The sequence below is a fragment of the Trichoderma camerunense genome, assembly GCF_050948025.1.
Source record: "Trichoderma camerunense strain CBS 138272 chromosome Unknown V8C40scaffold_22, whole genome shotgun sequence".
Taxonomy (NCBI): Eukaryota; Fungi; Ascomycota; class Sordariomycetes; order Hypocreales; family Hypocreaceae; genus Trichoderma; species Trichoderma camerunense.
In genome coordinates, this window is record NW_028145348.1 from 183,731 (window position 1) to 205,783 (window position 22,053).

At 53.4% G+C, this 22,053-nt stretch overlaps 8 protein-coding genes across 8 annotated transcripts; 6 read left to right on the plus strand and 2 right to left on the minus strand.

The window, feature by feature from the left end:
* Positions 1 to 1,096: 1,096 nt before the first annotated feature.
* Positions 1,097 to 5,312, plus strand: V8C40DRAFT_283289 (uncharacterized protein). The gene is made up of 3 exons (XM_083221920.1): positions 1,097 to 2,033; positions 2,152 to 2,247; positions 2,396 to 5,312. The coding sequence occupies exons 1-3, from the start codon at positions 1,545 to 1,547 to the stop codon at positions 5,210 to 5,212; spliced, it is 3,402 nt and encodes a 1,133-aa protein (XP_083068429.1). The 5' UTR covers positions 1,097 to 1,544; the 3' UTR covers positions 5,213 to 5,312.
* A 56-nt stretch (positions 5,313 to 5,368) lies between these two features.
* On the plus strand, positions 5,369 to 5,758 carry V8C40DRAFT_270246 (uncharacterized protein; the record flags this gene model as incomplete). The annotated part of the gene is made up of 1 exon (XM_083220167.1): positions 5,369 to 5,758. One exon carries the CDS (start codon positions 5,369 to 5,371, stop codon positions 5,756 to 5,758), a length of 390 nt encoding a protein of 129 aa, XP_083068430.1.
* A 1,014-nt stretch (positions 5,759 to 6,772) lies between these two features.
* Positions 6,773 to 9,076, minus strand: V8C40DRAFT_256486 (E1 ubiquitin-activating protein AOS1). The gene is made up of 2 exons (XM_083218281.1): positions 8,504 to 9,076; positions 6,773 to 8,429 (listed from the first exon to the last, which is right to left on the minus strand). The coding sequence occupies exons 1-2, from the start codon at positions 8,748 to 8,750 to the stop codon at positions 7,048 to 7,050; spliced, it is 1,629 nt and encodes a 542-aa protein (XP_083068431.1). The 5' UTR covers positions 8,751 to 9,076; the 3' UTR covers positions 6,773 to 7,047.
* Positions 9,077 to 10,678: 1,602 nt separating this feature from the next.
* On the plus strand, positions 10,679 to 12,337 carry V8C40DRAFT_277641 (uncharacterized protein; the record flags this gene model as incomplete). Its single annotated transcript, XM_083220980.1, has 2 exons — positions 10,679 to 11,454; positions 11,527 to 12,337. 2 exons carry the CDS (start codon positions 10,679 to 10,681, stop codon positions 12,335 to 12,337), a joined length of 1,587 nt encoding a protein of 528 aa, XP_083068432.1.
* A 497-nt stretch (positions 12,338 to 12,834) lies between these two features.
* On the minus strand, positions 12,835 to 14,023 carry V8C40DRAFT_117396 (uncharacterized protein). Its single transcript, XM_083210877.1, has 2 exons — positions 13,346 to 14,023; positions 12,835 to 13,280 (listed from the first exon to the last, which is right to left on the minus strand). The coding sequence occupies exons 1-2, from the start codon at positions 13,927 to 13,929 to the stop codon at positions 13,154 to 13,156; spliced, it is 711 nt and encodes a 236-aa protein (XP_083068433.1). The 5' UTR covers positions 13,930 to 14,023; the 3' UTR covers positions 12,835 to 13,153.
* Positions 14,024 to 15,011: 988 nt separating this feature from the next.
* Positions 15,012 to 15,727, plus strand: V8C40DRAFT_256493 (uncharacterized protein). The gene is made up of 2 exons (XM_083218282.1): positions 15,012 to 15,578; positions 15,650 to 15,727. The coding sequence occupies exon 1, from the start codon at positions 15,146 to 15,148 to the stop codon at positions 15,344 to 15,346; it is 201 nt and encodes a 66-aa protein (XP_083068434.1). The 5' UTR covers positions 15,012 to 15,145; the 3' UTR covers positions 15,347 to 15,578; positions 15,650 to 15,727.
* Positions 15,728 to 16,123: 396 nt separating this feature from the next.
* Positions 16,124 to 18,068, plus strand: V8C40DRAFT_117489 (uncharacterized protein). The gene has a single exon (XM_083210878.1). It carries the CDS (start codon positions 16,418 to 16,420, stop codon positions 17,900 to 17,902), a length of 1,485 nt encoding a protein of 494 aa, XP_083068435.1. The 5' UTR covers positions 16,124 to 16,417; the 3' UTR covers positions 17,903 to 18,068.
* Positions 18,069 to 18,810: 742 nt separating this feature from the next.
* On the plus strand, positions 18,811 to 21,522 carry V8C40DRAFT_277643 (CCR4-NOT core DEDD family RNase subunit POP2; the record flags this gene model as incomplete). Its single annotated transcript, XM_083220981.1, has 3 exons — positions 18,811 to 18,822; positions 19,955 to 20,380; positions 20,512 to 21,522. 3 exons carry the CDS (start codon positions 18,811 to 18,813, stop codon positions 21,520 to 21,522), a joined length of 1,449 nt encoding a protein of 482 aa, XP_083068436.1.
* Between the last annotated feature and the right edge of the window lie 531 nt (positions 21,523 to 22,053).

Here is a 22,053-nt window from a genome sequence, read left to right on the forward strand (position 1 = left end):
ACGCGGGAGACGCGGACAGCGCCGGCATCTGGTGTCCCGACATGTGCATTGGTTTGCATTTTGCAGCTGCGCTATGGCGTGTTCTCATGAGATGGCAGCATCTGGCCATCAACCATCTACCCACGTAGCCACGGCGTTGTTCGTTGTCGCGGCACCCCTGGAAACGATGGACCAGGGCTTATTCTTTTGAACATGTCCATCGTCAGAAAGGTCGCCGTCATGTCAATAATGCAAGCCTGCAGCGTAAATCATCAAATGCTTTCCTCGTCTCTCGTAGCAACCGCTTCTTCTGGCGTTACTCAAAAGTGAGCGCATGTTGAAGTTCTCGCAGCCGCGCTTCTCCACTCTGCGGTGAAGAGGAGTCTCGTCTCGTCTGGCCTGTCCCCTGCAAGTCACCGGTACCTGCTGCCACTCAAAGTCCCCTTCAAAGTCCCTTCCCCAGCAAGCCCACTCGAGCGCGGCAGCCGGAGATTCACCTGGTCCGCACCAACCAGAGGCGCGGGAATAAACAAAACCGGTCTAGAGGCGCTGCGTCCGACTGCGTGCAGTGGGCGATGTGCAATGTTCCCGGTACCACGGAGTGACCCTTCCCCCCCCGTCCACTGCTGTAAAAGTACACGCACCAGCTACCTAAGGTACGGTACACGCCTGGCGGTTGGGCCGGGGCCCAGAAAAGGGATTGGCCGCACTGGACCTTTTTCGTTCTCGACAGCGTTGCCGCGTTTCTTGAGCTTTCACCGTCAAAAATCTTCCCGGCACCTCGCCAGCGCATTTCATTTCATCTCAGCAGCTGCTGCGTGCAAGTCTTATTATTATTATTCTTATTGTTCTCGCTGCTCAATAGCTGCTGCTCCTTTCCGTGCTCTGCCCATTGTCTGTGCTGCGCGGTGAGTGAGCCGCCTCGCCAGTCAGACGAAAAAGCCGGTGCTCTGCCCAGCCTTTTTTTCTCGTCCGGCCTATTGCAGTAGACGCCTCAGTACAAAGTCAGCTTCTCTTCACTTTCACCCCAAAAGCGGCACTGCGGTTCCCCAGCCTTAGTGGCTGCTGCTATTGGTGTACGTACCTCGTGCACTTCACCAGCCGGACCTTTTTCTTTTCAAACGCTTCCATGTTTGTGGCTGCTCCAACCCATCAACACAACATCGTCAAAACTCGCATTCTCCCTCTTCTTCATCCATCTCGTCTTGCCTCATCCCCAACCCTTGCACCGCATTGCTGCACTTAGGTCTGCGTCTCTGTTCTTTTCGTCGTCGTCAAGCTTCTCCTTCGGCACCGCGGCGCGCGTGCTCTTTCGGCTTACTTGACACTCTTGGTTGGCTGGCCTGACCCCGGCTTTACAACTCACAAGCTGCGTTTTTGTTCTCTTCTCTTCCCAGACACCAGGCCTTTTCTACGCCTCTCTCCTCATCTTCACACACTCAGCTGCCCATCTAAACATCCCCTCGCCTCCCATCTTCATCCTCTCATACTCTTCCATCATCGCCAACTCTCACCCGCAACGCCACACTCCTTCTCTTCATACATGGTCGGGCTAGTCTCTCACCATGGCTGCTGAGAACGAGTCGCTCACACGGGAGCCTGCCACCCGTGGCCGCGGCAGAGGTGGGCGCGGAGGCCGTGCTGGCCGAGGTCGAGGCGGCGGTAGAGGCGCTTCCTCGTTGACTGGAGGCATTACCAAATCAACATATACCAAGACCGGCCGCGGTGGCACGCGGAGAGGTCGAGCCAAAAGCTTCGCAGACTCTCGCGTCCAGGCCGCCTATGAGCGCCAGAGAGATCTCAAGGCCAACTATCAGGCCGTGGCGCATGCCCTCAAGCCCGCCCTGCAGGAACTCGCCGACCGCGCCATCGAGGAGATCCTGGCAAGGTCGGACTCACTTCGATTCTCCAGTGAACACCTGCCGGTCCTGCAAGAGCTTCACGATCGCCTCGAAGAGAAACTCAAGCTCTTTGACCGCCAGCTGGAAGCCAATTTAAAGCTTGCTGAAGGCACTTACGATGCCGAGCAGTATGTTCTAGAACAGGAATTTATAGTACGTCCATTTTCCTTTCATCCCTACCCACGCCGAGTTTTTTCCCCTTCGGCTTTGCTTTTTTTTACACCCATTCTTTCCGTGGCGGCACCCTAGCTGACAGTTCTCCGTCTCGCAGAATGGTCTTCAGGACATTGAAGAACAGTTTTATGACGGTCAAGGTAACCGTCTCCGCATTCTTGCTGCGCTGGAATCAAGAGATCTCCCAGTCGATGTAAGTATTTTGCTGTTCTATTAGTCATGGGATGCCCTGATCGGCACACCGTCCCCCCTTCCACCCTCCTAGCCTCTTTTAGCCTCCGCTCGAGGGTCATGGGTGCAGCTTTATCCAGACGCTTTTTACTGACGCGATACCACCACAGATCTCCGATGACCAGTATGAGTACAAAGTCATTACTGATCATCAACTCGACAATGATTTCGGCATCTATGAATGCTACAAGGATGGCCACTTGGTGCCTTATCCCTCCCGCGTCGAGGGTACCGAGATGTGGCACAAGGTGCGCGATGCTGAGGCTGCCGCCGCTGCCGTGACTACCACCACGACCTCTTCTGGCACTCGAGGAGGAAGAGGTGGCCGAGGCCGAGGCAGCAACAAGCGCCGCGCCCAAGACCAGCCGGATGGCCAGCCCACACCCAAGAAGACGACTCGCAGCAACTTTGATAGCCAGCTTCTGCCCGCCGCCCCAATTGCTCCCGCCAAGGGTCTCCTCGCAACTGAAATTGAGGCTCACATCGAAGGCGCTCCGGCCGAAGAGGACTCTGCTCCTGCCTCTCCCGAACCCGTTGTCATTCCCAATGGTGCCACTTCTACTGCCGTCGTCAAGTCCAACGGCAAGCAGTCAGCTCGTGAAAAGAGCCCACCTCTGCCCAAGAACATCTCGGAGCCTGACGAGTATGGCTGCCGCATGTACAATCAGAGACCGTCCATGAAAGAGAAGGGCATTAACAGCCGCCTTCTCGCTCCGCGACTCTTCTGGTTTGATGATCATGACATTGGCTTCCGTGACAGCTCCAATGACTCTTCCAAAGGCCACACTCGCGCCAAACGAGGTAAATACCTCGACACCCCCAACAGCAATGGCATGCACTTTGACTACTGGTGCAACGGCTATGACTACTCCAACACTCGTCCATCTGATTTCGACCAGGAGCTCGTCAAGAAGCATGGCCTCCACCCGAAATATGGCATCTTCTTGCCCAACAGCACAAACGAGCCGGAGCCTACCATGCCGTTTGTCATGCCCGGAAAGCCCGTGGTCTACATTGCCGAACCTTCTGGTCGCATCTCTCACGCTTCACGCTCATTCCAGAGGACGATTAACTATCGTCGTGTGGAGGATGCGCCTGTGAGAGTGAAGATGAATGCGGCTATGCGGCGCTTCTGCAAGATGGGCGACATCCCCTTGGAAGATATTGCCGTCACAGAATACGTGTACACCGATGAAGAACTTCGCGCCCGATCTCTAGGCACGGCAGCCCTGGAGCTCGAGTCTAAGCCCGAGGTCGTCGAGACCTCGCCCGAGACTGATGAACAGGTCGCCACCGAGGAGGAATCTGCTGAATCGTCTCAGGGTGGCCTTGCTGCCATGTCCGTTCTTACCTACGCGACTGCATTTGTGGAGGCGGAAGAGAACACGCGAGTTGTGGTGCCTGCACCAAAGCCTGCAAGATATGATGCCATTAGAGATGTCTTCACGGATTCCAAACCTGCTGGGGCACCTGCCGTTGAGACGAACAACAACCTCAACCTCAATTTCCTTGCTGAGCTGTGCAACGTCGAGACTCGTCTGCAGGAACCCGAGGGCAACACCATCAAGGCCCCGACTCCTCTCATGCCCATGCCCATGCCCATGCCCGAGCTGGAATCTGATATGAGAACCACGCGCGAAGATTTCCCACCCGTTGCTCCTTTGAGCCATGCTCCCATCAGCAGCCAGCATGCCCCTATTGAGCCGGTTGGAGGATACATCCGAAATCCCCAGCCGCAACGAGAGCTCCAGCCAGTGCAGCCAGTCGGCCCAGGTCATGTAGCCGTCTCTCACCCCCCTCACCACGCTGTACCAGAGCCAATTGCCTATCAGCAACCTCCGCCTGAGCAGCCTATGGTTCATGCACCTCCGCCAAGAGCTATGGAGTATAAGCAGCATCCTGCACCTCCCCTTCCTCCACAAGCGCCTCCTGTCCAGGAACAGCACCAACCCTACTACTCTTCCTATGGGTATAATGTGCCGGAACCTCGAGACATGCATATGGGCTCTGGACGGCCAATCGAGCCAGTCTACGCAAGTAGCCGCATGGCAAACTATGGCCCCGAAGGCCCCGGTCCGGCGCCGGCTCCTGCACAAACTGCTCCTGTGCCTCCTCCTGGCCCCAACACAGGATATCCCCGTACCTACTGGTCGTCCCAGCAGCCTGCTACTCAGGCGCCGCCGCCACCACCTCCCCAACAGCCGCTACAGCCACAGCCACAGCAGCATTATTCACAGGCTCCTCCTCCAAGGATGCCCTTCTCTCATAACCCAAATCCCGAAACACTCCCGCCTCAACCCCTTCCCCCCCTCCGACCACCTCGGGGCCGGGCTCAGCCTGTCCAGGATGACATGATGCGAGACCCTATGATGAGGCCAGCTGTTCATAGCATGAACAGCTATTATAATCCTGCTCCGGCTCGATCTTACCACCATGGGTACCCTGCTGCCGAACCCCTTGCTCCTATGCCATCAATCGGACCGGAAAGAATCCTGCCCAACCCTCAGCAACAGCAATCCTACATGGGACCATCCGGTCCTGGCTACGCGCCTCAGATCCTGTCTCCAACTTTTGGAAACCCGCAGCCCATGTCCGGCCCTATGGCCCAAAGCCCCCCCGGGACGCCACAAGGGATGCACGGCTCTATGCATCGCCATCGATCCACACCTTCGGGATCTTCTGATGCTGGATCTGGAAAGTATCGCAAACTACAGCCCGCCCCAGTCCCCGCTCATCGAGCATGGTCAAACAAGCCCGAGTTGAAGACCATTCCCTATGATCACAAGGAAACGGGCTCATTGGCTGCCCTTCCGAGCTCTGGTCCAACGCAAATTAGAGGATGGAATGTTAACCAACCTCGGAAGCGAAGCAAGGCTGATAAGCAGGACAGAGCAGACTCAGGAAATGACCGGGATGATTCCAGATAGAAACGGGAAACACCTGGTCAACCAGTGGCTTCAGGGGATTCTATTAACCACGAGGCTGTGGCCCCTCACCCCAACTGGTCTGTTCGATTTGCCGAGCCAATCACTCAATTGCCACCTCTATTTCCGCGCAATCCCCCCCCTGTTCCACGACGGACAATGACTCTTGAAATGGATCTCGATCAGCCCTTTACACTGCCTGATGAAGGTGCTGGCAACCCTATCGAGTCAGCCGTTTCTACTATGGATACCGCCCCTGCTGAAGCCTCAGCTTCTCAGGATGGGACGACCTCATCACGTCGTCTTCGCCCAAGAAAGGCAAAAACACCCGCAACCCCCAACATCACCGCTTCTACTCAATCAACTGCGCCCCGCCGTTCTCGTGCTAAGAGCACAACATCTAAAAAACCAAGCCGAGCCGCATCAAAGAAGAAGGCTGCTCGAAGGGAGACTGCCCTGGCCACCACCCAAGCCGAACAGCAACTTGTTACCGAGACTCCAGCCGCCGCTCTTGACTCTACATCTCAGCCAGAGGCTGGAAGCAAATAAAGGATAATAGTCCCCGCCATGGACTTTCTAAGAAAAGCACTCACCTTCGTCGGATGACGTATATATAAACGATCACATCTGGTCCTCCTTTTACCACCCTTGCGACATTTATCGCCACGATTATACCCTTTCCTCATAGCAGTCATTGGACCAAACCGGAACATGCAGGAACCAAAAAGAAGTCTGTTCAAAGAAGATATGGCAGACACGAAAAGTATTCAGATACCAAAAGCTACTTAATTCGGCATTTTGTCGGCGTTCAGAGGAGATATGAACTGAATCTTAGCTCTTCTTTTCAACGGTGCATTCCTATTCTTTGTGCTTATGCTTCGGCAAGCCTCGTCTTGCATTCAATTTGCAATTTATTCTTCTTGTTTATGAGGGGCTCCTCCCCCATTTTCCCATTTGGCTTTTGAAACCACGGCTTCGACTGCTTTTTGGCGGATAGCAGTGACTTACTTGTCCATTTCGCTCTCGACTTTGATGAGGGTAGGAAACAACGGAAAGATTTACGACTTTTTTTCTTCCCAGTTTTTTGATTTCCGGCTTTTCTGGTGTACCAATATGAGATCTCAGTTTCTTTCTTACCTTTTCCCATTTCTCTTTTCATAGTGTTTCCCATCGGTCAGTCTGGAAGAATCGGGAAGCTACCATCTGGAAGGACTCGTTGTTTGTGGTCTACTCGTGCCTTGGAAGGCAGAAGGGTTTGGAAGGGGAGAGGGTATAAAATCTGGGACACTGGTTGCTGGTAGCATACGGAAGGGAGGGGGGCAACAAAAATTTGGGAGACTCTGATCATTAGATGCTACGACGACGGCTGTGATAGATGGGAGGAAGTGTTGGTATTATTTCTCTTTACTTTACGTTTTTATTTCTACCTGTGCATTGCATGAGAGGTAGCCTGCGACATGGACTCTCTGGTAAAAGAGATATAGGATGATGGTTTCTTCTTCTTTTCCTTTTATAGGAGTTGAGGGAATAAATGATGAGAATTCTACTATGATGACTACTCTTGACTTGATGAGTGATGTTTCTGTGCTGTAAAATTTGCAAAGATCTCTTGAGGCACGATTATGTGCCAACTACTATGAAAGTACACTCTTAACATACAATATGCCCAAATCCATTTGTTTTCTGTATCCTGTCCACCTCCCCTGTCAGTTTGTATTTATCGACTGTCTTGTTTCTTGCCCCAAAACGTCTTGTATATCGTAAATCTCGTCATCATTTATACTATGGAGCCCAGATGTCCCTTTCCCCCCTTACGTCTCGCTGATGAATGCTTAATCTCAGGGTGCGGCCTGAGCTGGTGCGTCTGTTGAATCGTTGGCGCTTGTGGTAGCTTGCGGCTGAGCTGGCGGTGCGGGCACGGGTTCACTTCCAACTGCTGATACAGGTACTTGGCCGGCATCAGGCTGAGGAATGGCAACGTGACCGGCCAGATCGGCGCCTGTAACGGCGGGAAGAATGCCCATGGGCATGCCGTGCGACTGGGCTAGGGCGGTCGGATCCAGCGGTGGCATGACCATGCTGGCGTCGAGGCCGAGGGGCATGTCGGGAGGCATCATCATGCCGCCGTTGGGAGCCATAGGGTCGACAGGGCCGCCAAGGGAGAGCAGGTTTGCGCCGAGGATGCCCTCCGGGTGCAGGGGGTACATGAGGGCCTCCATGGTGGTGCCGTCGAAGATGACCATGTTTTGGATGGGCTGCTGTTTCTGGCCCAGCACGTTGATGACGTCTTGCGCCAGCTGGCCGCCGAGGATGGCCGTGACGGGAGCAATTTCGCTGCCTAGGTTTTGCAGGAAGCTGCGCAGGAACTCGGGCTTGAGCGTCTCACTCGGGAGGTTTAGCGCTTTGTGCTTCTGCGTGGCGATCTGGGTGAAGAGCTTAAGGTCCTCGCGGTTGCCTGGTAGACGGCCGCCTTGGATCTGCATAAACTCCCACAGGGCGCGTAGACAGGACAGCGTCGGGGACACGCTTCTTAGGCGGCGCTTGGACTTTGTGTACTCCTCCGGCAAGCTGGCGACGTCGCTGGCAAGGAACCAGGTGGAATAGAGCTCCCGTTTTGTGACGGACTCGATGACTTTGGGGCCTTCCTTCTTGGTCTTGACGTCGACAATGGACCTGGTGCGCGTTTCTTGCTTGGGCTCTGTGGCGACGTTTCCGAGGTCGCGCTCAATGACGTAGTCGTGTTCTATCAGATCACTGAAGATGAAGCCGTACATTCCGTGCGTTCCTGCAGCGTAAAAGGCCTTGCCATTGAGGCGAGTGGCCGTGTTGATGAGATTGAATGAGTCTGGATCGAGATCCGTGGCGATGACAATGTCGAAGCCGGCGAAATAGCTGGGCCCCTTGGCCTTGACCCCTTCTGCGTCGACGTGGATCTGGACGCGGGGATTCAGCTTGCGCAGCGCGGCGCTGGCGGCCTCGGCGCGGTTCTGGCCAACGGGGTCCTCGATCTCGGAGAGAAGGAACTGCGCGCCCAGGTCGGCCTCGGTGACGAGAGCGTTGTCGAGCACGGTGAGGGAGCCGACGCCGGCGAGGACGAGGTTCTTGGCGATCTCGTTGGCGAGGGCTCTGATGGTGATGAGGAGGATGTTTGCGCTTTGGATCTTGGCCTGGGCGGCCATGCCCCAGAGGCGGATTTGCCGATCATAGAGAGCGATTTCATCTGTGGAGAGAAAATGTGTGTGTGAGATGAATGAAGCTTGTAACGAAACATTGGGAGAGGGGATGAAGTTTTACCTGCTGTGATGGCCCTGTCGGGCATAGCGAGGCCAGCAGCGGGATTCCCGTTGTTGAACATTATGGGAGCCATGATTGAGGGATCTGTGATGGCCGTGGCGGCGAGAGAGCCGTCTGGCATGAAGCCTTGGGTGGACATGATCATGGCAGCCATGGCATCGGGATTCATCGCAGAAGCGCCGCCGTTGGTGTCCAATATGGGTGCTGCGCCGGCTTCACTGACGCCGTTATTCGGCTGTTGCTCCATTGTCACCGGTATTTTGAAGGGAATGATGAGATGTGCGGTGAGAAGATGGATATGGCTGGCCCAAAAGGTTTGAAGCTCGGAATGAGGCGAGGCTGCGAAGTTCTGGTGGGATCTCGAGTGACGGTTTTGAAAGATGAGTGACGCAGTTGATGCCGGAATAAGACCGTTTAAATATCCCCCGTCAGCTCTGGCACTGGCGGAGCTCCAGAGACATGCATCCAATGCGATGCAGAGTGACTTTGGTGGTCGATGTAGAGAGCAGGTTGGATATCAAAGCGGTTGAAGATGCGTGCAGCCTTGCGTGTACGTAGCCGTGCAGTGGTGATGCTGGGGGAGTGGCGCTAGGGACAGCGAGATTGTGCTAAAAGGGTACTGGGGTGGCGGCGCGATTTATTGCTGGGCTACGGTAGCATTTTAACAGTGGGTCGATGGAGAGTTGCTGTACAGGTACTCGATGTCTGGTAACCAACCAACTGGCCGGGCTGGATTCAAGTTCCGTTGCTTCAGTGAGATATTAGATACCGACTATATGATTGTGCGTGAAAGGTTCTAGTTGAATTGATTTCATGTCATTGGTCTAATTCAGCACAACAAAAGATGACTGGCATTGTCAGATCAGCCCGCAAGTCCCGGGTGTCGGTCAACAGCTGTAATCAAGCACTTCTCCAGTCTCTCTCATGGCCATGGGGTTGGATCGGCTACTAGCTAACCGTCAAGTTAGAGTCTCCAATTCTACGACGCAATGCCATGTCTCGTGAGAACCTTGACAGTAGAAAGTATCCGCACGGCTCCACCAGTTGAGGGGGAAGAGGACAAGTGCGTTGGTATGGTATGCAGGGTCAAATTAACTTGTCCAAGCACGAGTAACTGCATCTCCAGAGCTTCACGATAACGGATACAGCACTTGTCAAATACGGCACTGCGTATTAGCGGGGCTGGCTGTAAGTCCAAAGACGCCATCACCGGCATCAAACTAGTATTATTGGCCCCAGATAGCTCTCATGCATCTTTACCTGCAATGTTGCACTGCTACTGCTGGAGCTCGCAATATCAATCCAATGTCTTCCATAACCTTGTCCTGGTCCTCGGCGGCTAAGGCAGAGGGTACAGCCAGTTAGCGGCAGGACTAGCACTAAGCGACCCCGCGTTGGACTCGCCAACTCTGCCGTCCCCAGCACGCGCGAGAACTTGAGAATTGATGACCTTCAATCTTACCTTAGTACGAGTACTCCTACCGATACTCACGTTTATTCTCTTTGTCCTTTTTGTTTTGCCTCACTCGACCATACGGATCTTCAGACCGTGACTGACTCGATAAACCCAAGACACTCGAATCCTTTGTCATCTCTGTTCCGTCAGATTGGGCTTCGGCTTCAGCATCGATTGGGTGAGTGAGCAGCTGAGGCCGGCCATTAGCCGTTGTAGCCCTCTCAAGGCCAATAAGGCAGAGGCAAAAAATACACCCGAAAGAGACAATGAGCTGATCAGGCCGATGACTCTTCCATAGTGGCGCGTCTGGCTCTTTATTAAAACATCCATATTACCTATCTTCTCTACCTCATTTCCCTTTGCACCCACGCGTCCATCCATCCTTTGCCACTTCCCAGCACATCTCCTCTCCTCCATCTAAACCCTGCTAGGTGCCGTCCCTAGTTCTCAGTGGCTGAATTCAATTTGCCGGCTGCCCATCATCTGCAGCCGTTTGGGTCACTTGAGCACCGCCCAACTCACGCCTCTGCCTCGTAGTCGCATCGACAGCCAACCCTGGCAGCTCGCATCGATCAAGAGTAGCCCAACCATTCAACCGTCCTTGTCGCTGGGCCAGAGCCATCCTAACCCTCTGACCCTCTCAACCTCTCAACCTCACAGCAGCTGTCTTACGGCGACGTCATCGCCAGGGTCTAGGTAGAGTAAGTCGCTGTTCCGCCATGTCGTCGAGGTCGGGCTCGGGACAGAATCCCCAGCGGCCTCGAGACTCGCTGCAAGACTTCCCTCCGCTGTCTCCGCCATCGACGCTGTCCTCTCTGCGCACCCTCAACTCGCCGCGAGGCCGCGATGGCGCTGCAGCTCCCCGTTCGCCACCGCGATTTCAGTGGACTTCCACGGCCGCCCGCAGAGCCGAGCGGATTCGAAACCTTGACGAGCGCCTGGCGTCCCGCGCCGAAGAGAGAGAGCGCCATCCAGACTACGGTGCGCGCTATTCGCTACGACGATTTCCTCGCATGCATGCTCATGCCACCGAGGGCCGAAGTTCCAACTTTGAGGAGCTGGACCGGTCTCTCGACGAGGCAAACTCCAATCTCAGAGCACTGCTAGATCTGACCCATTCCGCCCTCACTCACTCCTCTCTTACTTCACTCCCCCAGCCTCTCCGCTCGCATGATTCCCCAGAGGACAACCGCCGGAGCAAGCGCCGAAAGCTGGACGCGGACCGACTCGGCTCGGGGGGTGTCAAGGCCTTCCGATATGGCAGATATGGACAGGTAGAGCCGGGCCATTTGCGAATGGAGATTGTGAGCTGCGACGGCGGCATGTTCTCCAACCAGTCATCGTACGCGGCCGAAAACATCCTCAAGGACGACAATTCAGTCTACTGCACCAAGGGGAACAGATGCAATATTATTCTGCAACACCAAGGCGCGACGGTATTCACCCTGAAAGAGCTCATCATCAAGGCTCCATGCGCCACCAACTTTTCCCACCCGTACGTTCTGTCCGGCATCTGTCCCTTTGGTGGGTTTTAAATAGTTCATTGTTGCTAACTCGATTTCCACAGAGTCCGGGAGGGCATGATTTTCATCACCATGAACCAGGACGATATGCTGAATCGCACGGCTCAATATCAGATCCAATATGGCCCGACTTCGAGGCAGCGGTCACGAGCTGGAGAAGGGGACAGTGCATTGGTCCTGGAGCGAGAACCTCGCCATATAATTTCTATTCAGCACCATGACGACGGCACCACGAGTACCAGAACAAGGACCTCCTATGTATATCGGCCTGACGACGACGAAAATCATCTGCCCGAAATGCCTGAAGAATTTAGCAGGGAAATGTCCGATTTCCGCGTCACTACAGAGTGCAGCGATGAGGAAGACGACGACGACGATGGCTTTGACGGGCCACGATTCCATCGCACCCCCAACCGCATTGGCTCTCTTCCCTTTGAGAGTCCAGATTCTGACGCGGAGGATATCGTCATGCCTTTTAGCCCTCAGGACACTTCGGACGACCATCTTCTTCATCACACCCGTCGCCACAACATCATCCATAGGCAAAGGGACAGAAGTCACGACCATGCGCCCAGCTTCTCGCTCTCTGAGGCAATGGATGCGCATGCTACTGCCACCCAAGAAGCTGTTCGTGCGGTTGGCGGCGGTGGTTTACTTGCTCCTCACGCGCGGTTCTACATTGAGAAGAAGAAGAGCAAGTGCACCATCAAGTTTGATCCACCAGTCTCAGGTCGCTTCATCCTTCTGAAAATGTGGAGCTCGTCCCAGGACCCAGGGAGCAACATTGATGTTCAATCAGTCATCACTCGAGGCTTCGCTGGGCCACGGTACTTTCCTTCTGCTGAGTTGCGATGAGCACGGACAGGAATTAATGGAAAGGGGGGCGAACAAACTGATGGACGTGCTCAAGCGGACACGCCGCTTTGTTATTTTTTTTTGGTTAAGCGAACTATGCACTGTACGAGGACATTTCAGGCGCAGGGGTTTGGCAGGGTATATACGGGAATTTGCTTTTTTCTTGCCATTCTGTTAATTTCCCACTCAAGGCGTTTCTCTCAAAACATTGATTTGGACGATGGAATGACTGTTTTGGAGGCGAAGAGGCGCTCGGGTGTTGTTGAAGGATATGATATGACATGGCGCTTCATCACGGTAAGGGTACTAAATGGTACATCCATTTCAATGCTTTCATTTCGGAGTTGATCATCCGGCACCCGAGGCGGAAGCCGTGGGTACTGGAGTCAGTTTTCAGTTTTTCTTCTTGCTAAACTACCAAGGACGGATCTTTTTTACTACTGAGGAGGCAATAATCGAAGCTGGAGGGCTTTAGCACCTACTAGGTACCTAGTTGTTTGACGCTGTCCGGCCTTGGCATACGAATACGACTACCAACCTAATAATGGATGATTCAGTTTGCAATTACTCGCGAGCAATGGACAACTCATGATGGATTGCGTGCTGAAGATTCTAATTATCAGACTACCGGTAAAACAATGTACGTGCGTAGCCCAACACGAGCCCCAATGAAACCATTTGGGCACCAGCGAACAACCTAAGCACCCCGTCAGTGCACCCAAACTACTCGTACTCACAACGCACCGACAATCTAGTGTAACAAGGATTATCCGTATTTCTTCTTCTTTTCCCTATCCTATGCCTCTGTGATCTGAATTATGCAATGGGGAGAAAAACAAGGCCCTTAGACCCCCGATCTTTACAAGCATGAGCAAGAGTATTAGGAGGTGCGATCGGGTGGCAGACGGCGGTGGAATATCCTGCGAGTAAAGCACCAATGAACCTAAAAAGAAGTATCAATAGTTGTATCCTTCGTAGAAGAATGAATAACGGTACATATACACTTACAAGTTGATGTGAAGCAGTATAAAAGCTGGCAATGTCTCCCTCCACGGGTCCATGACCTCGAAAATGAAGCCGCCCCCAATCCCTCTCAACGGTTTCTGAAAAGAGTGCGTCGCGACATCATCGTCAAACCCGCGAGGGAACTTGAGAATCCCAGTCGGCTTGTCGGGCGTGCTCCATCCGATCCAAGTAATCGTCATGAGCGGAATCAGGGTGAAGAAGACTCCCCGAAAGACCCAGATGGGATCGAGGGCGGAAGGTTTCGGCCTGAGGATGGATGTGAGGGCCATGAAGGAGGCCGTGAAGGTGCTGATGGAAGCGCAGGCGGCGACGAAGAAGTAGAGGCCCCAGCGGGTGAAGTCGCAGCCGCCGGATTGGCCGTAGGAGGAGTTTTTGCAGGGGCCCGTAAGGATGCGGGAGCGGGCGGCGATCCAGGCGGTTGTGGAGAGGAGGGTGAGGGTGAGGTTGAGGAGGGACCATATGGGGACGAGGTAGGCGAGGAGGGTGTTTGAGAAGGAGTGGAAGCGGATTGATGCTTGGGACACTTGGGATGTTTGTGATGTTTGTCTTGGTTTAACTCGAGGCATCACGGAGGAGATGATGATGAGGAGGAGGATATGACGTTTGTTTGAGAATTAAAGAGCGTGTCTGTATAATCTGTTATTGTAGTGGTTTGTATATCATGGACGGCCGTAGTGATGATATTAACGAGAGAGGCTTTGATGAGAATGACAACGATTGGAGACGTTTCTCTATGTTGTATATGGAGTGCTTGGTTTAAGTCGGCGAGAGGCGTAGATGTAAGTACACGGAGTTTAATATTGAACAGGGTTTGATATAACGATGACAGCACGTACCTGCCTCAAGGGGCTGTGACGTTGGGGCCGTGAGACGTCATTTTTGGAGAGAGGAAAGAAATACTCTTTGGTTCCAACAGGATGGGTAAAAATGGCTGTTGATTCTCTATTAAACAAAAAACAGCTTTTGTAAATGATGTAGATGGCACCGGATATATGCAACCTGGAAGCTTCCCAACTGACATCCCTCACCCAAATCCAGATTGTGAGTGTACGTGCCATCTACATACGACCGGTGCTTAATCAGTCATAATTTCTTTCACTAGGTATATTAAGTTAAATGTTGAATCATTACTGATATTTTGTAGCCATCACAGGGTTCTCCATATGCTGTTAGTCGAGGATGCGTTGCTATGGGGCCTGTCATTTTCCCTCAATGTACGCCGTACCTATCGATAGGCTCTTTAATATGACGTCTAGCCTTACTAAGCAGCAACTGAATGCCAGTTTCGATAATGAGCATTGTAGGAGTTTAATGGTTTCCATCACCCATCGAGGTCTCAGCCATTCTACTTCCCAACAGCCATAGCAACGAGAAGAGTGGCTGACAGAGCTGAGTGAGCCCGCTACACATGGTTCGACCCCAATGCAAGTTGAATCTTTAGCGACGTTAGTGGCCTTTAGTGAGCCCGACGCACTGGCTGGCTGCTGCTCCGGACTGGCTGGAATCGCCGGCAGCTGAAGATGGTTGGATGGGCCCCCCACCACCCTCGGACTGGCACAGGCACACGATGGGCTCGAGATGCAGAACAAGGAACAAGGCACATCAGAAGCGCTGCACTTAGTGGCCAGTGGTTCTCTATCTATACCTACGATACGGATATACGGAGCACATACTTTGGCGCGGATCTCTTTGCATGCAGCGCAGCAAGGCCGCCACGTTGCGATGCCTGCTGTAACTGCAATTGGCTGCGGGAAACAGAGAACAGATCAAATGTGACTGCCCATGTCCCTGCTATCTATCACAATCTGCAACTTTCTTTTTTTCTTTTCCCCTCACGTCCACGTTGCACATCCACATCTACCGTACCCTTTGCATACCAGTGCTGTGCTATTCATCATTTTGTTTTTTGTCTCGCTTTGCCTTGCTTTCTCGCTGCTGACTGCATCCGCTTTGCTTGCTTGCTTGTTTTTGCTCGCTGCCTAGGCCAGGTACAGCTTCACCGACTTGCCATAACCAGAGCCCGCCTTCGTTGCGGATCCCCCGACCAGCACAACCAACGAGTGACAGACAGACAACGCACAAATCTGGGGAGCCCAAACTGCATGCTCCATCCCGCACGCTTCGTGCTCGCAGGTACGCCGAACTAGCTTCACAAGGCTTGACATCTGATTGCAAGTCTAGCCTCGAGCTGCCCGTTTCAGTGGGCCGCCCAGAGCTGACGTCCGGTGTATCAGCATTCCAGCTGGGCCTCTCACATGCCGTCGCTCCCACGCATCTGAGACATACAGGTTTACCAAGTGCCTTAGACAGAGACATTCTCACAGTCTCGCCTCAGTGAAACAGAAACAGACTCTGTTTTGGTCGCGAGGACAACGGACCCGTTGGGCTGACGGACAAGAGAAAAAGACAAGGAGCCCCCCGGACGTCTTGACTGGAGTCTTGCTGCATGAGTCGAGTTGTGCGTGACCGCTACACCGTTCACAGCATCCTGTGCATGCGCTTGCAGCCGACCTGCAGCTCTGCTTGTACGTCTGCATAGGTTTGCATACCGCATACATTCAGGTACACGCTGCATCCGTTTGCGCGCACACGTTGCTTCTGCTCGGTCGCTTTCCACTCTGAATTGCGCCCCGGTGGAGCCCGTCGTTGTCCAAAGAGCGAATAAGTCGCGGAAGCGGGATCGACGTCGAAACTTGCGCCGACTCTCGGATTCAAAGGGACCGCCAGGAAAATCGGGGTCACGTTTCCTGGTTCTTCGAGGTTTCCATCATCCAGAGCTCCTCTAAACCCTTGACTAAAGCTTGTTTTTCTCTTCCCGGGTCGAGACAAAGAAATAAAAACATCTTCTTCTCAACCCAGCTCTTGCATCGAATCAAAGTTACAGCGAAAGAACTCAAAAAAAATCCTTCAAACGAATAGAAAACAAGGCCGCTGTGGCGTCTAGCATCGGTAGCGATCGCGAAATATACTGGGGGGGCTGGTTGCTGGTCTGGTCCAATATTCCGTCCACTTCTCCACTCCACTACTTTTCTACACCGCGCCAGACAAAGTGCAATGGGCAGCTCGACTGCAACCCCCGGCCAGGGGTATGAGCAGACTCAGACTCCTCCTCTCTCACCGAGCTTAAGCTTGGCCCTGGATTCTCCATCAACACCTCGTGCGACCCCGACGCCTCGTCCCAATCCTCGCCTCTCCGTCGACCGAAGAGACGCCCTGCTCAATGTGGGACCAGCTTCTCCTCCGAAACATCAATCTCCTCTCCGTCAATCTACTAGCATCTCCTATCAAGACAACAACGCTGGACGTCCCGACTTGCCGCCGTTTCTGAAGCCGAGGCACAATACCAAGCTTCCCAGAGGCCATTCGAGGTCGAGATCAGAATTCGCAACCACTACTAGCAACATTCCTTTAGCAGTTGGGCAAAGCCCCGAAACATCGTCAACAGTACCCTCAACGCCCTCTTCGCATACTCAAGTCCCCAATTCGTCTCTTGCGACGCGTCGCACTTCATTTGGAGAAGTCGGTCAGGATAGACGCGCGTCGAACCAAAACGACTACAACAGGCCCAGTACCGCCTCTTCGCCCACCCGTAACTCTGCCCTCTCCTTTATTACTTCTAGGATGCCGGCCATGAAGGTTCTCGCCCCTGCGCCCACCGTGGTGGCGCACAACGACGAGCTCCTCAACCTCAACATCGAAACGTCTCTCTTTCCCAAGGGCAGCCCCCCCGATGGACAGGCATTCTCGCCATCAGCTTTTATGAACCTGCAACAGACGGCGACCGGCCTGCTGAAGAAATTCCAAACCGCCTACCACCGCCAGAACTTGACGATCCAGGAGCTGATGGCTGAAAAGGAGGCGATGGATGACGAAAAGGCCGAAGCCGACACCAGAACACGGCATCTCAAGATGCAACTGGAAGGCATGGCTCAGAAGCTAGCCGACACTGAGAATGTGATGCAGGCGCTGATGGAGGAGCTGAACAAGGAGAAGAGGCTGAGGATGGAAGAGCGAGCAAACGCCAGAGACAAGTTCCTGACGCCATCCGAAGGATCGATATCAGAAGACCTGTGCGTCGAAGACGATCAACGCAAGCGAGGATGGAGGCGCAGCGGTGAGACCTCCAAGACCGATTTTAGCTTCGAGACGGATGAGGATAGCGTCGAAGCTGCCAGCATCTTCTCTCGACCTCGCAGCCCTACCAACACGGCGCTAAGCATCATATCCGATGTAGACAGTCCTGCGGCTCCCATCCCGCTCTCAAGGACATCGACCTTTGGAGGATCCGCAGCCCCTCGGCCACTCCGGAACTCTCAGCCGCCGCAAATGTCCACGTTCCAGAAGCTGTTCAAGGGCATCTCTGGCGACCCCAACAAGGACATCAACGGCTGCCGCAATTGCCAGGGCCAAGATGCCAGCATCGCCTGGGACACGGTGGGCCTCCTGAAAGCCGAGAACAAGCATCTCAAGGAGAGGGTCGGCGATCTGGAAGCCGCCGTCGAAGAAGTCCTAGACGTTGTCAACGGCGTCGGGCAATAACACGACCTCTTGCATATCTGAGTTTTTGGCATGTCTGGGTGTTTTTTTACAAATAGCCGGTGTTATCAACAATGTTCTGGCATGAAATTTGGAGTCGGACTTTTTTTTTTTTTTTATGATGACATATTTCTTTTTTTTTCTCGACTTTCTTTTTGTTAATCTCTTGATTTTTTTTTTCTCCCCCCTTTTTCCCTTCGTTCATCCTGCGCGGTATACGGTAAAGGCATGTCAGCTGGGATGAGCTCTCAAAAAAAAAAGAGGGAGCTCCAGCTGCGGAGCATATCCCGGAAGCAAAGAATGAAAACTAGCGTTTATATGAGAGACGTAGAATTATGATAGGAAACATGATTGAATTCAAACATTGTTTATCTTTTTTTTTTTACTCAAAGAGGAAGGGGTTCATGCTTCAAGTGTACATAGTGATATCCATTGAAGTGTTTGGGCAATCAAGCCCCCTACAATTTGTTTCTTCGCATGGAAAAAGGAATGTCATCTTCTTGTGCAGCTAGGCATATACCTCACATTGTGTTGTTTTTTAGCATAGTTTCTTTCGCTACACCATGTTCTAAATAGAGTTTATATTGATTTGTGTTGGATTCATTTTTGCCCGCCGAAAGACCAGGCCTGAGTTTTCTTCTCTTCTGAGAGATGTATATACATTTCCTCTCTCTTGCCCTCTCATACACAAGTCCCTCTTCTCAAAAACCCCTCCTCACACCTCCTGACTGCCCTCGCCCGCAAAAAAACGCTCTAGTGGTGCCCCTCGCCATGTCCCTCGCCGTGGTGTTCGTCGTTGAGGAAGAGATACTCGTAGGCGCAGTATCCGGCAAATGCAACAGACGCAATTCCCAGGCCGGGAAAGCCGCTCCGGAATCGGTTCCATCTGGAAAAGGTGCCCTTGTATCGCCATGCCTCGCTGTGTGATGATATCCCCAGTTAGCTTTCACTCGTCCATGTTCTTGCTCTCTGGCACTTTCTCCCTCTCTTGCTTGACATTGGAGGAGGTTGCCAGAGGGGAATTTGAAAGGGATAGACCAACGCTCTCTCCCAAGGGTCGTATCGGGGCTGGCCAGTGGCCTCTTTGAGGGCTCGCATGTTGAAGCCGGTGATGTTGGGCTTGGGCCCGTGGGCCGCTCGGAGTGCTCTGTCGGGGGCGCAATGGTTAGCCATTCGGTAGATGCAAAAGCGGTGTCAGCTGAAGGCATTGTCGCCGTACCTTGTCGCCAGCATGATGCCAATTGAGGGTGCCTGCAATCTGATCTGATCTCGACAGGCCGCTTGGATGGCTCGATTGGAAGTTCCGCAGCTGGCTCAAGATGCTGTGCTGGTGCCGGAATAATGCGGTGGCCGAGAAAATGGTGGCTGCTGGGCGGCATGTGGTGCACGGGCCATCTCCGGCTATTAGGATGGGCTTTCGCTTCCGTCACCTCCTCCAGAACGAAACACCAGCGATCGTGTTCTTTTATCTTGATAAACATCTTCCCCTCTGCAACATCCACAGAGCGTTAATCAACCGCACGAGTATTTTGTTACGGACTAATTCAGCCAGGTGTACGCACAGGCAAAAGACGAAAAACGACCAAAAAAACAGAGAGCGAGAGAGAGACAGCTGCAGGTGGAGGAAAGCCCTGTTCAGTACACTGCAATTATCTGTTACCCAACACTATTTGATATCAACCGCCCCGCGACGACGTCTGCTGTCTCGACCACAGCGCCCGAGTCACGAGCCTCGCCGCAGAACCGAGAGCTGAGAGCCGCTGCCGCCTACTAAAGGCCATTGTTGCGCCCAGCCCCTCGTGCCCAATGCAAGCCCGAAGAGGCCGTGGAAATTCAAGATATTCCCCCCCTTCGTCACGTTAGAGACAGCCCGAGTCCACTCCGCAACAACAGCGCTCCAACAGCAATTTTCGACGACGCGGCGGCCGCCTTCGACGATACAACAGCTACCCGCCTCCCAATCCTCGGCAGGGCTACTACGCTGGCCCCGTCGACCCTGAACCCTTTCATCATCAGCTTCCGCAACACACAGCACCTAATCTCATGCCACCCCAGCTCCGGGCCTTCGGCGGCGGGCCCGGCGTCGGCGCGCCTTTCCACCAGCCCGGCTTCCCCTCTCACGGCCAGCCACAAGGAGGACCCTTGGGCAACCAGTATCTCAATGCCAATGCCCAGCTGAACCCCTTCACGCCGAATAACATCAACTCGTTCAACGCCGCAGCCCTCAATGGCGGCGCTGCCTTCCCCGACACGGGCTTTGGCAGCCAGAGCGCAAGGATGGGGTTTGCGCATGGGCCGGGGGCGGCCCTCCAGCAGCCGCAGCATGGCGGCCAGGTGCAGCACAATGCCTTGATGGACCATCCCACATTGCGGACGCAGCCGACTAATAAGGGCCGGATACGCGAAGTCTGGAAACACAACCTCGAGGAGGAGATGGCCGTGCTAAGAGACATCATTGACAAGTACCCTTATGTAGCCATGGTGAGTCTTGTCTTGTTTGAGGCGTTGCGAGCCCATTGTTGCCATTGATGATGATTTTTGCCCTTCTTTTTATCTTTTTTCTTTATGGAGGATCAATCCCGCTGACCGAGTGGGGTGGTAACTGAAAAAAGGACACGGAATTTCCTGGTGTAGTAGCAAGGCCCATGGGTGGTTTCAGAGGGAAGAGTGACTACCATTACCAGTGTCTACGGACCAACGTGGACATGCTCAAAGTCATCCAAATCGGCATCACGCTGTTCAACGAAGACGGCGAGACACCACCAGCACGACCGGGTCCTGAGCTGGGGCTCAGTGCGGCAGCCAGGCGGCATCTTAACGGGGGCCCATTCCCTTACTCGTGGCAGTTCAACTTCAAATTCTCTCTAAAAGACGACATGTACAATGAGAAGTCGATTGAGTCTCTCCAGCAGGCCGGCATCGACTTTAACCTCTTGGAGCGCGACGGTATCGACCCTCACCAGTTCGCCTCTTTATTGATACCGTCGGGTCTGGTATGCTTCGATAACGTCCGATGGATATCTTTCCACGGTGGCTACGACTTTGGCTATCTCACAAAGCTGCTCATCTGCACCCCCCTTCCAAACGATGAAGTGGACTTTGACCACAAGATGAAGCTGTATTTCCCCATGACATATGACGTGAAGCACCTGATGAAGTTTGCCATCAAGCTTCACAACAATGGGATGCTCACCCCCACCGACCCTGGCACCACTGAAATCCTGCAAAAGTTTGAGCACAAGTCGGGCCTGGAGAATATTGCGGAAACTCTCAAGGTTAAGCGCATCGGGTCTGCTCACCAGGCTGGCTCGGATTCCCTGCTCACCGGCAAGGTCTTCTTCCAGATGCGCGACAGAATATTCAACGGTGAGATTCCCGACGACCACCTCGGCAAGGTCTGGGGCCTGGGCATCCCCGACGTCGGCATACCCATGTCCATGATGGGCCAGGGCGGCGATCAGAACGGCAACACTCCCAGCACTCCCAACACGGGCACGGCGCATCTCGCGACGACTCCGGCTCAGAGCCACAACACGAATGGCCTGCCCAATATGGGACCCATGACTCCCGGTGGAGGAGGCGGCGTTTTTGGTAATTTTGCATTTGGAGGGAACGGCAGATAGGGTCCTGCCCGGGAGCATATGTCATCTTATAATTGAATGATGGCACCTTTTTTCTCTTTTCCCTTTGCTTTTACATCCTTATCAGTCCCATTTTGGGTCTTTGTGTGCTTATAGCAGCTCTTTATATCTCTTTTGCACTCTCCAACTCCTCTTCTACTCCATTCTCCGAAAGCTTTTTTACTTTCACTACTATAACATTGTAGCCCGGAAGACAAAAGGCAGGAGAAAAATCGGAAGGAGAAGAACAGAAAGTGGACAGAGGCGTTAGACAGGCTTACTTATTAACCCTTGCTAAACGGCTTTCGTTTTCATGTCTTGCCTCGTTACTGGCTTTGTGTTTCTCTACATCCCGCTTGTATTCTCTGGTTTTTATTCCTTTTGAAACTTAGCAAAGGTGGGAATGGGAACGAGGAAATGGAATTTTAGGGTGGGAGCAAAACTGAAATAACAAAAAACGGGGTGGCGATGGGGAGTTTTTCTTCTTCCTTTTATGGGGGGTTTTGCTCGATGATTATGTAGTTGGAACTCTTT